This window comes from Kwoniella dendrophila, chromosome 10 (assembly GCF_036810415.1).
Source record: "Kwoniella dendrophila CBS 6074 chromosome 10, complete sequence".
NCBI lineage: Eukaryota > Fungi > Basidiomycota > Tremellomycetes > Tremellales > Cryptococcaceae > Kwoniella > Kwoniella dendrophila.
This window is the reverse complement of record NC_089485.1, coordinates 337,753-353,244: the sequence shown is the minus strand read 5'-3', so window position 1 is coordinate 353,244 and position 15,492 is coordinate 337,753. Positions and strand designations below refer to the sequence as shown.

The 15,492-nt window shown below is 39.8% G+C and overlaps 4 protein-coding genes across 4 annotated transcripts; 2 read left to right on the top strand and 2 right to left on the bottom strand.

Moving 5' to 3' along the window:
• Positions 1–139: 139 nt before the first annotated feature.
• Positions 140–878, top strand: L201_007101 (uncharacterized protein; the record flags this gene model as incomplete). Its single annotated transcript, XM_066222812.1, has 2 exons — positions 140–301; positions 390–878. 2 exons carry the CDS (start codon positions 140–142, stop codon positions 876–878), a joined length of 651 nt encoding a protein of 216 aa, XP_066078909.1.
• A 3,155-nt stretch (positions 879–4,033) lies between these two features.
• L201_007100 (uncharacterized protein) lies at positions 4,034–9,546 on the top strand (the record flags this gene model as incomplete). The annotated part of the gene is made up of 3 exons (XM_066222811.1): positions 4,034–4,301; positions 4,362–4,941; positions 5,001–9,546. 3 exons carry the CDS (start codon positions 4,034–4,036, stop codon positions 9,544–9,546), a joined length of 5,394 nt encoding a protein of 1,797 aa, XP_066078908.1.
• Positions 9,547–10,452: 906 nt separating this feature from the next.
• On the bottom strand, positions 10,453–11,979 carry L201_007099 (uncharacterized protein; the record flags this gene model as incomplete). The annotated part of the gene is made up of 5 exons (XM_066222810.1): positions 10,453–11,302; positions 11,371–11,480; positions 11,603–11,670; positions 11,735–11,903; positions 11,965–11,979. 5 exons carry the CDS (start codon positions 11,977–11,979, stop codon positions 10,453–10,455), a joined length of 1,212 nt encoding a protein of 403 aa, XP_066078907.1.
• A 581-nt stretch (positions 11,980–12,560) lies between these two features.
• Positions 12,561–14,475, bottom strand: L201_007098 (uncharacterized protein; the record flags this gene model as incomplete). The annotated part of the gene is made up of 2 exons (XM_066222809.1): positions 12,561–13,868; positions 13,957–14,475. 2 exons carry the CDS (start codon positions 14,473–14,475, stop codon positions 12,561–12,563), a joined length of 1,827 nt encoding a protein of 608 aa, XP_066078906.1.
• Positions 14,476–15,492: the final 1,017 nt, after the last annotated feature.

Sequence of the window (15,492 nt, the reverse complement as noted above, 5' to 3'; positions counted from 1 at the left end):
TAGTGTGTAGTCGTACTGGATACCTACACTATCAGAAATTGACATTAAGTATTCATTTACTACTATTCTTCAACTTCCTTTTTTACCTTCTATACTTGCAACGAACAATCTAACTTACTTACATCTTCTCAATTTCAAAATGGGTACTAGGGGATTATTGGGTTTCGTCATTGGCGGCAGACGTATAGGTACATACAATCATTATGATTCTTATCCTGACGTTCTCGGAGCCGCCATTGTCAAATTCCTCTTCAATCTTACACCAAAGGATGTACAAATCTTGATCAAACATTTGGATGAGGTAAGTTATGGCAAACCAATTAATAGGTTAATTGGGAAAAGATCATTCGGTGACTTGGCTGATGAATCATGAATACCTTGATCTGTAGATTATCTGGATTAAAGAAGAAGATGTACCATATATACAACCTGCTCCAGAATTATTAGCAGAATATATGGGAAAAGAATTCCATTTAACTCCACTTGATAAAGAAGATAAGAGAAATGAGGAAGCAAATATGGGAAGACTTACAACATCTAGTACTGGTAAAGTTGAACAACCACGAGATTGGTATTGGCTGTTGAGAGGTATGCAAGGTGCAGAATGTTTACCTAGAATATTAATGGGATCACTTAAACATCTCATCGATGCTACAAGTTTCCAAGATCCTGCTTTCATCTCATGTGAATATGTCTATTGGATAGATTTTGATAATGAAGAATTCATTATGGATGATGGTGATGATAGAATCTGGAAGTTTGACAAACTTGATAATGGATTTTGGCGTAGATCCATCAATGAAGATTTCTTCGACAAACCAAATTTACAAAAACAAGATCAACAAATCCAAAGTCGAATTAACTTAACCTCTTCATAATGCGCAATACAGGGAGAAAGTCTTGATGCTGTAAGTTCGTTATTGATATGATAATGGATCAATTTTACAAACAGCTGATCACCCTTGAAATCCCCTCTCAATGCCACAACTGACCTTTTAAGCAACATCGAGTTTCCTACGCTTCTATCTTGCTCTCGTGTACTGGGGAGAATTAGTCAATCAGATCTTAAGTCTCTATACTTCGAATGGACCACATATACAATCGTAATGTACTGTAACTTGCGTTAATCACCCTCCAGTATACCGGTTTCCGAAGCGTGAGATAGCGATGATAATCCGCCCATTGTTACCTGATAACCTCGCTTCCACGCAGGAACTGCGATTGGCATCTATATTAAAACACAAGTCAACCACAATACTGGTAAGACCATATCACATGCTGTTCCTTTAATTGTTCTTGGTAGCCAAGGCTTAAGATCTCGTTCGAGAGACAATGAACATTGTTCAGTCTGTTTTAGATCGGAAATGCTGAAGCGATATGAACGGCGTAACCAGTTAAAATTCCCAAGCCAGAAAACCAAGTATGAAAGCCAAGCAGAATAATCAAGAGACATAGCCAAGTGATAATACCAAGATAACATGCTCAGCCGAAGGCGACAGTTGTCAGCGATGAATAATCAGATCCGACCACCATACAAACAAAAATCACGAGGACTATGACTATTTTACGAAAACTTTGAATAAGTGTGGCTGCAGTGAGGAAGCGTGTCGATCTCATTATGAGTATTTGAGACTGGGGCGTTTTCCATTCGGCTTTTATGATACTGTAAGCAGTTCCCCTAAATTGCCTTGAGGTTTAGAGTGTAGGTTTTCTTGTTCTTTGCCACTGGGTTTTGGAATGAGAGCAAACAGCCAAGCTTCAAGCCATATCAATGCATTTGCGCAGCGGAGGTCAATCCATAGAGCCGGTGAATGTTGTTTGAAAAAGGCAAGATGGCTTGAAATAATCGATCGAGCCACATAATTCAATGATGCGTCATTTCATTCATCGAGAGTTATTCCGATCCGCCTCAATTATGAATATTCTGTTGTTCATGTATGAGCGGCGGCTGAGAAAACGATTCAAGCTTAAGGTATATCTCTCATCAACACAGACAGTTGCTCTGATTGAATTTACCTTATTCATCCTTTCAAGACATCTTTTGAAGCTTATCTTTGCGCAGTGTAGGGCATCAAAATCTAAGTCCCCGGACGATAACAAAACTCATTCCGATGTTTCTATAATTAAATCAACAAAATCGACTAGTAAAATACGATGATGTCGATCCGCTAAATTCGCAAACCATAAACATCCTGGAAATTAGTAAGGCTTAGGAGAACAAGCAACAACCAGCAATCATCGCTTGTCGTTGACTGGGTGATGGGATACCCTTGAAGCTTCTATATATTCTAGAAGTACCAATTACGGTGGCGTTGATCATTCTTTCAGCCACCTGTCTCACTTCTATCGATAAAATACCCTAGAAATTTAATTGGAATCATTTGAGTTATCCGCAAGGTAAAAGGTGAGGTGGTAGCCACCACTTGTTTACATTTTCCAGTGAAGTTAGCATGCTGTAAGATATGTTAGATACCCTTAAATCGCCGATCCGATATGTCTCACCGCACGTGCAACAAATGGAATTGATGCTATTCTTACGCTCGAGCCGCTGACGATACATAATGAGAACGCGTCATAACGTAAACTCTCTCTAGATAAAGTTTGGCTTGATTCTTTGCGTTTTAAGGTTTTGATAGAGAAAAGTTTCCTGTTGCGGCTAAGATTAATGAATAAAATCTATTTTCTCGGCTTTTTCTCCTTTCTCTTTTCGTACAACACAAACACAGTCAACTCAGCTCAACCTTAGACATTCCTCAATTACACCTCAGCCAATTGGGATCTTATACTTACACTATCATTGTTAATTGCATTACTGAATCATCAGAGACAACTAGACAGATCATCTCGGCGAACGATTTCCCTTGGTACAATATAGACTACGTACAATTACACGAGTACTAGAGTAACGTTCAACACAAATTGAATTAGAATTAGAATTAGAATTTACTGGATATCTACTAAAATGTCTTATAGCACCAATAATAATAATGAAGTGACGTATATGGTCTCCCAAATGGGTAGTTTTTCCTCACCGTAGCGCACGATTCCGTGTACCTTGAATAGATGGAGTCAGCTAGTCGGATGTTTCTCCCCTTTCTAAGCTTCCAAAAATACCACCATCTTCATACATCTTATCTCATGTTACAGTACAAGCACTTTATCTTCATGTGAAGTTTCAAGGAGAAAAACGAGAACCAAAGTAACGGTGAAGTAATTCCTAGGGTAAGACTAGCTGGATATAGGGTCAGATTACTCACAACTGCTTATTCCGGTGGCGTTTTGTCAAAAAGCCTTACGGAATTTATTAGATAAAATGACCCCGATAAACTGTGATGTACAGGGAGAGGATTTTAAGTTACGAAAAGCTATTCGGACCTGTCGATCGTGTACTTGCTACTAGTACAGCAGTGGTGGTGAGGATATGTCTCGTACAAAAGTGAAAAAAAAAACCGTTTGTTTCGCCGAAAACAGTTAAAGACCATGTTTAACTTTCTTTATTCAAACTTCTTCATTTCTTTTTATAAATTCTCCATTGTCTCCATTTATTGTTTTCTTTCATTGTCTCTCTTTCTCTTATCAGTATAATTCAACAACTCGTCACTCTCTTTTTAGCTTAGCTTGGCTTAGCTTACATTTGCCGATCGGAGGAAAATTAAACTAGTTGAACCACAGGTGGTTCCAGATTTTCTGTACCAAAGAAGGCCTCAAAATCAAGACATATCGACGATTGAGACCTAACCGATCCGAACAGCAAAGACTATATAGACTGGCTCTTATAGTTTCATTTTTTGCCATCCACTCATTCTTTTCAACAACAATTACCTCGTGTCCAATCGATCGAGTAGTATCGACCAACGAGTATATATATCAACCAATACAACATATCACATTCCTTCTTTCAATACTTAGTTCCGTACACTTTTCCTTATAATAATATTTTGTTTTTGAGTCAAGAGGTTTTCGCTATAGTAAGTGGCCATTGATATACTTCGATCCACTCAAGCTGACGGCTATAACAGGCACTTTTGACAAGATGCTTTCTCGACTTGTATACCTCTTTACCTTACTTGCCACGATCGCCTTCGTCGCTGCTCAAGATGACGGTTGGCATTTAGATTATATCTACATCCTTGCCGATGAAGAACTTGATCCAATCGTGTCACCTAATCAACAATCAACACATATGCACAAGATTATTGGTGGTTCTAGATTCTCTGCATTCTATAACACAGATTACTACTCGGCAGCTTCTTGTTCATCTCTTCGACAACAAGCTGACAAGTCAAATTACTGGATGCCTAGTGAGTTGAAACAGAATGTCTTTTCACAATTTATCGCTGACATATCTCCATTTTCGACAGATCTTTACGTCATTGACAGTAGTACAAAACAATATGTACCTGTCCCAGCACATGTTCGGTTCTACTATTTCCTTGCTCGTAACTCTCCATATCAATATGTCAGTCCATATCCTAAAGGTCTTCGAATCTTAACTGGTGATCCCATGAACAAATCACCTACCAACGTTGCTACTTTCACATGTCAAATCAATCAAGATTTCTCCAACTCTTTAGTACAAAACAATTTCAACTTTAATCGAGATTGTCCATGGGGTATGAAAACAGAATTGTTCTTCCCTCCATGTTGGGACGGTGTAAACTTGTACAAAGAGGATGGTTCTCACATGAACTGGCCAGATAACGGTGTGCGAAGTGGTTCATGTCCATTCTCTCATCCTGTCAGACTTCCAGCTATTCAACTCGAATATACATGGTCCACCTCAAATTACAACCCAGGTCAATCCCTTGCTGGCAAATTAGCTTGGGCTAATGGTGATACTACCGGTTACGGTGTTCACGGTGATTTCGTTGAAGGTTGGGATCAATCAGTTCTTGCCAGAGCTCTTAATGCTACTGGTTGTGTCAATCTCGGTAAAGCTATGTAAGTGAAGCAAACTCATAAATTGAACTGGTATTTAATCTGACCTTTTGTTGCGATAGTACTATGGGTGACTGTCCAGTCCTTGGTGCATACTTTGACGACAATGCTGCCGTCAACTGCAAACCTGAACGAGGCGTCCTCACCGAATCATTCGGTAACGCCGACAATGTCCCTATTCCTCGTCTTCCTGGATGTAACCCACTTTGGGGCGCTTCGGGTGCCAAACCAGAATGCGACCCTGCCATCGCCGGTTTAGATATTTCACCATTCACCGGTGCCGATGGTTCTCTTGTAGCTTCAGCAGCCGATAACAAACAATTCAAACTTCCTACTACACCTGGATGGTCAAACATTGCTTGTCTCAAAGATATAAGTTCAGTCACTGGCGGTGTTTCTTACACTGATTCCGCAATGACAGTTGAATCTTGTCAAGCTTCATGTTTAGCTGCTGGTTATCAATATGCTGGTACAGGTCAAGTTGGTGCTTGGAATTGTGTCTGTGGTTCCGGTATCCGATCAACTGCGAGTGTATACCCTGGAATGTGTACCACACCTTGTCCAGGTAACTCAAAACAACAATGTGGTGGATCGTATATCTTCAACATCTGGTATGCTCCAAGTGGCACAGTCAACAACTCCACCCAAACCTTCGATGATGGTACAACTTCTGTAGGTTGTTACAATAATCCATCTACAGCTTCAAACGGTTTAATTGGTTCAGCAACATACAATTTCCAATCTGGATCAATGACTACCGAGACTTGTATAGCCGCTTGTCACAACCTCAAAACCAACTGGGCATTAACTACCTCTGCTAAATGGTGTTATTGTGGTAATGACTGGAACTTTGGTACCGGTTCAATCGTACCTTCATCTTACTGTACTGTCGGATGTACAGGTAACTCGACTCAAAAATGTGGTGATTATTACCGATCATCCGTCTATAACATTTCAGCTGCCAATATCGAAAAATCAACAGTTTACCACCCACCTGGATGGCAAGGTTGTTACCAAGATTTAAGTGGTCATTTAGCCTTAACCAACAATTCTTGGTCAGGTACAATCACACCAAACACATGTATCAATGGATGTGCTGAATTAGGTTACACTTATGCAGGTGTCGAGAATGGTAAAACATGTTATTGTGGTTCTTCACCTCAAACCACACAAAGATTACCTGTTAGTCAATGTTCAATGGCTTGTTCAGGCAACTCCACTGCTGTCTGTGGTGGTGCCTCCGCAATGGATCTTTATACTACCAACGCTGCTACAACCAATCAAACAACCGTCAAAGCCAGTAAACCATCAGGTTATTTAGGGTGTTTCCAAGATTCAGGCTCAAACATCGCTTTCCAAAACTACTATTCTTACACTGTTAATCCAATGTCAGTTGAGATATGTAAACAATCTTGTATGGAATTAGGTTACCAATATGCTGGTGTAGAAAATGGTAATCAATGTAGATGTGGTAATAATGTACCACAAACAACCCAATATGTTGGAAACCTCTACTGCAACAAAGTCTGTTCAGGTAATTCGTCAGAGACTTGTGGTGCAGGTGGTTTACTTGAAGCCTACACTCTTGATGCTGCATCAATGAATGCCGTCATGCCTGGTATTTCAGCATCCGATTATATCTCTTGTTATGATAACTCCAACCGAGGTCTTACAGCTTACACCTACTACGATAACGGTATGACCATCGAAAAATGTAGAACAACTTGTTCAGAATTTGGTTATGGTCTTGCCTCAGTTTATCTCAGTAAATACTGTGGTTGTGCCAATACTTGGACCGGAAATCAACAAAAATACCCATCAAGTTCATGTCAATACTATAAATGTGGGGGTAATTCAACTGAATGGTGCGGTGGTTCAACTCAAGCCGCTGTATACAACACCTCAGAAGTTACAGTAACTATCAGTAAACCTGAAGGTTGGGTATCGTGCTGGACCGATTCAGGTAATTCAAGAACTTTAACAGACTATTCTTACTCTGCTTCACCAATGTCAGGTAAAGCTTGTAGAGTAGCATGTGCCAACCAAGGTTACGCTTATGCTGGTACCGAAGCCGGAAATCAATGTTTCTGTGGTAACAAGATTTCTGGTGGTGCCAAAGCTCCAACTTCTCAATGTAATTTACAATGTTCAGGTAACGCCAATGAAACTTGTGGTGCTCAAGGCATAATGGACCTTTATAATGCTACAGGTGCCGCTGCAAACAACGGTATTCAAGGTTATTTAGGTTGTTTCACCGATGACTCATCATTCAACGGTCTATCATATGTTTCCGATTACATGACAGTCGATGTTTGTAATCAATGGTGTTACGCAAGAGGTTCAGCTTATGCCGGTGTTAGAAACGGTAACCAATGTAAATGTTCTTCAAGCGCTCCAACCTTAGTTACCACTACCGCTTCATGTAAAAACCCATGTTCAGGTGACTCCACACAAAATTGTGGTACTTCAAATACTATTGCAACTTATCAATTATCCAATACTGGTATCAAATCAGCCGATTACGTTGCTACTGCCAATTCTACTGGATACGTCGGTTGTTACCACGAAGGTAACACTAACACCGGTAGAATGTTACCATCTTATTACTTTTCCTCATCAAGTATGACCAACGCTTTATGTCAATCCAACTGTAAAGCTTTAGGTTACGCATATGCTGGTACAGAATATGGTTCACAATGTTATTGTGCAGCTAAACTTGATCCTGTTTCAGCAGGTTTCAGAGTTGCCGAATCACAATGTTCTATGGCATGTGCAGGTAAAACTGGTATTTGTGGTAATGGTAACGTCCTTTCAGTTTGGGCTACTGCCAACGCTCAAAGTACAATCCCTACAGTCGAAGGTCTCAAAGGATGTTACTCAGCTGGTACATTCAATCAAGCTCCTCCATTAGGTTACAGTGGTGGTTATATGACATCAGATTTATGTCGAAGAGCTTGTAGAAACGGTGGATACTCAATCGCAGGTTTAACCAATGGTAACACTTGTGTTTGTGGTAATAGTGCAACATACGGTGCTGCAGCTGCTCCATCAACATGTAATGCCCCTTGTCAAGGTAACACAACACAAACTTGTGGTGCACAATTCTCAGCAGCTTGGTCAATCTACGATACAACTGGTGCGGGATCACAAACACCATCAGGATTCCCAGCTAATTACGTTGGTTGTGCAAACGATGGTTCACCAAGAGTATTACCAAACTATTCAATCACAAATGGTGGTATGTCAAGTGATGCCTGTAGAAAAATCTGTACAGCAGCTGGATACAATAATTACGGTACAGAATCAAGTACACAATGTTACTGTGGAACCAACAGACCATCAGTGGCATTATTACCAGATTCTCAATGTAACTCTAAATGTCCAGGTGCACCAACGGAAAGTTGTGGTGCAGGTGGTAAAATATCACTTTACTCTATTGCTGGTGCTTCATCAGGTGGTAACTCAACAACATTTCCTTCAGCTTCAGCTAGTGCTTCTGGTTCAGTCTCAGCCTCTGTTTCCGCTTCAGCTTCTAAATCTGCTTCAGTATCTGCTTCAGCTTCAGTCTCCGCTTCAAGTTCTAAAGCATCTTCAGTCGCTGCTTCATCAACCTCTTCTTCAGTTGCCGCTAGTAGTAGTGCTTCTAAAGCAGCTTCTTCAAGTTCAGCAGCTGCTTCAAGCTCAAGTTCCAAAGCTGCCGCTGCTTCTTCTAGCTCTTCTGCTGCCGCTGCTTCAAGTTCAAGTTCCAAAGCTGCTGCTGCTTCAAGCTCTTCCAGTGCTTCCAAAGCTGCCAGTAGTAGTGCCAAAGCTTCCCTTCCAAACGGTGGCGCGATCGCTACCGGTGGTACCGCTAGTGTCACTGAAAGTGTAACCGCAGGTTCAACTTCAGCTCCTGCTCAATCCTCATCAACAGCTGCTATAACTTCTGCTGTCACTAAACCGGTAACATCAAGTGCTGCGGTTCCATCCAGTGCAACTGCTGCTTCTAGTTCAGCTCCTGCTCCTTCAAGCTCCACAGCTGCCGCATCATCATCTGCCGCTGCTCCATCTTCCTCAAGTAGTTCAGCTAAAGCATCTTCTATAACCGTACCTGCAACTTCAACATCAACAGTCGCTTCGTCAACTACAACATCCACCGCAGCTATACCAACAGGTACATCTTTAGGTTGTTACAGAGGCAATGACACATCATTTGCTTCAACTGTAATGACTGGACACGATAACTTGACACCATCAATGTGTCAAATTTGGTGTAACGCAAACTATTACACCTATTCGGGATTATCTGGAGGTAACACGTGTGGATGTTCAAACACTTTAGATGGTTTAATTTCAGTTGATTCAGATAGATGTACATCAACTTGTTCAGGTGATAATACATTATCTTGTGGTGGTGCAGTAAACTCGATGTACTCAGTATTTAGAGCTCAAGCTGCTGTAAAACCCAACAATACCAATAACAATTCAAAGAGATTTGATTCTTCCACTCGAAAAGTGAGATCACCTGGTAATGCAGGTGAAAGACGAATCGTACATTCAGCAAGAAACAATAAAAATGTTGATCAATCAATGAAAAGAAGAGGTAAAGGTGTTTTCGCAAATTGGTGATTTAGTAGTCATGAAGTAGCTTAGTTGGACATTGTTTTTTCTTTTATTTTTTTTTAGCATAGAGTTTCTCTTCAAAATTCGTATCTTTTACTTCATTTTACCTTACCTTGTTCGTTCTTCTTTGCATTGTTTTTGTCGTGTAACGGATGAGGGAATACGTTTTTAATATAATATAAAAGTACATATACTTTATATATATAATTTTCTTGAAATGCACTTAAGTTGTGTTTGATGATAATATCTTGTTTCAATTCAATTAATTTACACTGGCTGAGTTGAGTATATGAACATTTCAATGACGTCTAATTGTTGATGCTAGGTTTCGTTTCAAGTGATCGTCTTAATCAGTCTTCTCGTCCGTTTCGTAACCGTTTCGTGTTGTCTCAATTGTGTTCAGTTGACCCATACGATGAAAATTAATCTAACAAACAGTAAACACGTAGAGCACGTTTCATCATATGAAGCGAATCAGGTCCATAAGACGCATGACAGTATCAGTACAGAAACACAAGGACGCCTTCAGTTGAGTATGCAATTCCATCTAAGACTACTTCGGTATATATGAAACTAATCACGGGCATATCGAATATTGGAAACCTCACATGTTTGGGCATGACTAATGATTGATTCGCAAAAGTTGCGACATAAGGCGTTCCGATGTCCTATCGTGAAACGCTCATTAATAACTGTGTCGGATCACAAACGTCCTAATCGAGTCAAGTATACTTCCATAGAAGAGCTTCAGAAACCATTCCGATCCTGCAGGCAGGACATCAGCCCCTGTCAGATTTGTTTATGAGAAATTGCATATTATCATTTCGTAAGTCGGGCACAGATTCTACAAATCGTCTAAGCTGCAGTTGTGATCCATCCAGGTAATTTATTGAACACGTTATGTCTTATCGATTATCCCGATTTACCTTTATTCTGATTTTGGTTTTGGTTCAACAAAAAACTATAACTTTCTGATCTTTCCCTACCTGGCTTTTCTAATTTGATATCATCTAAAATAGGTTTTATACTGTTTCTTAAATTGCTTTCTCCTGGACTAGGTGATCTCCTTCTATTCGGTATCGTATTTGAGTTGATTGATGAATTTACAGACAAATTTGACGGCGATGAAGATGGAGGATCTGGAGTTTGTTTTCTCGTTAAAGGTGGTGTGATATCTTGTAAAGGTGTATTTTTACCGTTTGATCCTGTATTTAACAGAGGACTAGGTGCAGGACTTGGACTATCACTTCTTCTACTTTTACTTCCAGTTCTATTGTGACTTGATGATGATGATGTTGACGTAGTCCATGATAACCATTTTGTAGAATTCATATTTAACTTCGATTCTTCTCTTGCTTTTTCCTCTCTACGTCTTTCAAAAGCTGCTCTATATCTTTCATATCCTTCTCTAAAATTTCTATCCACTCTAGATGAAAATATCAATTCACCTCTAGGGTTAGTCGATGGTGGTATGGTTGCCATAACATTAGTGGAATTAGATACTTTTCTTTGTTGTTGTTGTTGTTGCGATTGTGACGATTGTCCACGTCCTCCTAAAAATGGTTTATTGATAAGTTGATTGGATGGTATACCGCTTTGCGTTGGAGGTGTAGGGGTTGATGAAGATGATGAGGTTGACGGAGTAGGTGAAGATGTGGAAGAGCGAAAAAATGGGATAAATGAAAATAATGATGTTTTGGGTCTTCTCATGTTCAAATGCATATTTAACGGTCGAAGCGCTTTGTTGGAATGGTTGATGTAGCTAATATAAAGTCCAATCAAATTAGCATAGTCTATAAGCGTTATCATCATTCCTATCAGTCCACTTACCTATGAGCATATTTAATCTTTTCCTCGTACATTCCACTAGCAAAGAACAATACCAAGGTTACGGACACCACAGCTACAGTAGCTTGTAAAGCTCTTATGCGAAGGTTGCTCTATGAAGGTCAAATTGCTTGTCAGCCTTAAGAAGATCTCCCTTAATCACAACGTGTATCTGGAGGCACTGGTGAAGCGGAGCACAGATCTTCTCCATCAAATATGGCTTACTATAACTCACTTTAGGGGGTCTTATGAACAGTTTATATGCCATACAAGCCAATGCCATTATGAACGTATATAAGAAAACTGGTAACTTAACATAAGCATTGCGAGCTGATTTATGTCAAGTAGCTATAGACAATAAGCTCACCATTGTATCTCTGCCTTCTTCTCCTTAACATCTCTGCATTACTTTTTAGCCTCTCTTCGAACAATAGTAAATCTCTGTACGTCGCTGTATCGGCTGGTGGGTGATACGGTGCTGAAGGATGAGGACGAACAGGAGTCGAGCTTCCTGTTGAAGGGTTGGAGGATATAGTCTACAGATCATACGTCAATATCACTCCAATGACAGAACTAATACATTATTACGGGACTCACATTACGAGTAGACATCTTAAAGTCTGTTCAGCTTTGAGAAGAAGGTATCGGGTTATCGATGATTTCCAATTATTTCGGAATCCATGACTGTCTCCTTGCGATAATCGATTCCTTTTCGTAATATCTTTGGTCGTGCTACTTTAGATTTTGTTTCGCTTTAACGCTCAATTAGATTAACATTGAGGTCTTAATCATTGATAGAGATAAAGATTATACAGTACTCTAAGTCTTGTCTGCATCCGCAACATCAACATTGCTATCTTCCGGCTATTCGCGTTAAACGTTGAGGGCCACGTGGGTCTCACCCCATAGCAAAAATATTCAGTCTATATGGGGTTATAAGCTAAAAAGGGCGGTTCAGATGAGGAGAGAAGGCAGAAAACGATAAGGAGCAACCTCGGCATCAGCATGAGGGAAATGGACAGTGCAGAGAATGGATCTCTCTTGTCACCGTCAGAAGGTCATGAAATAAATCTCATACTATAAATATCATATACGTCTACAAAACGCCATGGGCTGCAGTGCCAACCACAGATTGCCACCGCAACTGGCTATCAAAGTATAGAGATGTACTGTACAATGAGCTTTTCGTACCATTATCGTTGAGCTTCTGTCATCTTGAGGAAATCCATGGCGCTCTTGCCCCTCAGTCCCTTTTCACCAGGATCAGCCCAGGCTCTCGATTTCTCATCTGATCTCTGATGAATTGTCGAATCATCATGACTGGAATGACCATCTGATGGTGTCGTAGAATCCAGTTTGAAATCATCGCTATCTAGAGTCATTCTTCTTTCTCTTCTATTTACATGATGATTTGTTGTCGTGGTGGTGTTGGTGGTGATGATGGGTATGTGAGTTTGTGGTCTCATTACATCAGGCGAAGAAAATGCTAATAACAGGTTTGCTGCTTCTTCAGGTGGCATATCTTTCAGTTTTTCTTTTGTATTACTTGGTGGCAAACTTAAAAGAGGTGGAGAATGTTGTTTCTTGTCAATATTATTCCCATTATATATCTTTAGACTATCTGCCGGTGATGGCGGAGGAGGATCAAGATTCAATACACCACCAAATAATGACATTCCACTTATTGGAGCTAAAAATGGACTTGGATCAGATATATATGGATCTCTTATTGTACTTGGACCACTACTTGAGGACGAATTTGAATTTGCGTAAGAACTAGATCCAGAATATGAAGCGGCTGCATTCATGAATGGTGAAGTAGGTGAAGGTGCAGGAAAAGGTAAGAAAATTGGATTATTACTTTGTGGAGGTGGTGCAGGTCTTGATACCGGTTGTTGAGGCGGTGGTGGTGTAGGTGAATTGGGATGTGAAAGAACTCCTACTTGAGCTAATAAATTAGCAACCGAAGGTGTAGATATAGAATTAGGTGATGAATGACGTGATACATTATGATGTTGGTGATTTATACGTGAAGCAGCTTTCGTCAAAGGTGGTGGTAGATTCGTTTCGGTTTCTGTCTCATTTGGATCTATACCACTTAAAGATTCATGTTCTGGCTTTGGGGATGGATATGGAGATAGCGTACTAGGCTGAGAATTCTTATATCCGAAAGAGGTGTTTTGTGAATAAGTATACGATTTCGACCGACTATGCGTGTGATACTGATTATTTGCATTATGACCTTGATGACTGTATGATGTTGTTGTCGTCATATTTACTGGCCTAGAAGGTACTGGTTTACTTGTTGCTGTTGAATGGGTAGCGTTTTCGCATTTCATCTGACAATCTTCATCATCGTGATTTTCATCATCGTCTTCATCTTTATCCTTGCTAACACCGTCAACTAAGGGTATATCGATTCCATGACTAGATATAATAGATTCAAGATGTTTAATATGATTCTTTAGATCTTTCATGTGAGCTACGGTTCTTTCCAACACCTATGCGTAAGAAAATGTGGTAAGTCAATTAATTAAGGATTGTCCTTGTTGTTTTCGAATAATGTGACTTCTATCCAAAATTACTCACCTCTAACTTGAATTCACCTGCTTTACCACCCTCTTCACCTAAACCAGGTACCATAATTCGCAATTCACCCAAAGCAGCATTGATCTTTTCTCTTCTTCTTCTCTCGATCAGAGAATGATTTGCTTTCCTTAATGCTTCTCTTGACATTTTATTTGATTTTCCATTCCCACTGCTGTTATTATTGTTTTGAGCATTTGTTGGAGGTTGTTTTCGTTTCGTACCAGCTGCTGACTTACTTCCAGAACCGGATGAATTAACTGTCAAGGAATTAGTCTTCTTGCTCGCACTGTTCAAAGTCCTGGGAGTATATTCATCATCATCGTCCTCATCATCTTGATCAGCCGATAAAGAAGATACGCTTGCAGACGGAGAAGATTGTTGAACATGCTGTGGTAGATGTTTGAATGTCAATGATGCATGGCCGTGTCCATAACTTGATACAGAAGCAGGTGCAGGTGCTATAGGTTGTGGACCTGGTTTCTTTCTTCTATTAGGTGGGATAGTTGATGGAGGTGGCATGATATTATTGTTATTGGTTATGGTTGGTGAATTTGGAAAAAAAAGTGGTAATTGCGAAGAAGTAGGTTGAAGTTCCTGATAAGGTCGTATAGCGATTTGGCGATGTTGATGATGTGAATAGTTTATAATTGATGATTGTTGAGCTGATGTTATATTATCATTATTCTGTTTGAATTGTTTTTCTGGGTCAATTGTTTCCATGACTAGAGTCATGATTAGCTATATCAAAGGAAATTTTAATGGTTTCTATAGCTTTCTTTATGTTGATTATAATCGTCGTATGCGTTTTGGAAATTTAGTGCACTTGGCACCAAAAATGCGCAATCCGCTAAAATGTCAAGGTTGAGATGCACGAATGTTCCAAATTTCTCTATGATGACTGGTCGCACGAGTGAATGAATTGAAAGAACGAGCTCGTTTCCAAAGTTTATGGATAGTCGGTATGTTGAAACGTGCGTTGATCAAAGGTTATTTTTATCGGTCTTGTGCTTGCAATTTTATTATTGACTTTTTGGGCGCACGGGTTGGTTCTACTTGTGGGAGGACTAAATTGGTTTGTATTGTCCTGTGCATCAAATCCATGCATAGTGTGGTGGTTCATCAATCTGGCAAATAGGTGATTATTGTTGTGTTTATAGTCAACATTTTCAGACAATGGATTTGGTGGTGATTTGTGATTATCAGTCAATAACATCATCTTATTTTCCCTTAGTATCGATGATTTATGCATCTGTGATCTACACCTCTTTGATAGATCACACGACATGGTGACATGCTTCTGATGTAAATTGATTCTTCGCACATGTGTCATCAGAAAATCAAGAACATGGGTCGTGTGAGAAGCGGAATTCTACTATCGATCATTCATCATGAAAAACGTAAGGAACGCACGTTCGTAAAGTTGAATCTGAGTCCGTTATAATATTTGATCTTCTCACTCGTGGGACATTTTGATTGCGTTTCCTTTTCTAATTGGTTGATTAGGATATTTTGATAGCCTTGATAGATTGTTCAAAT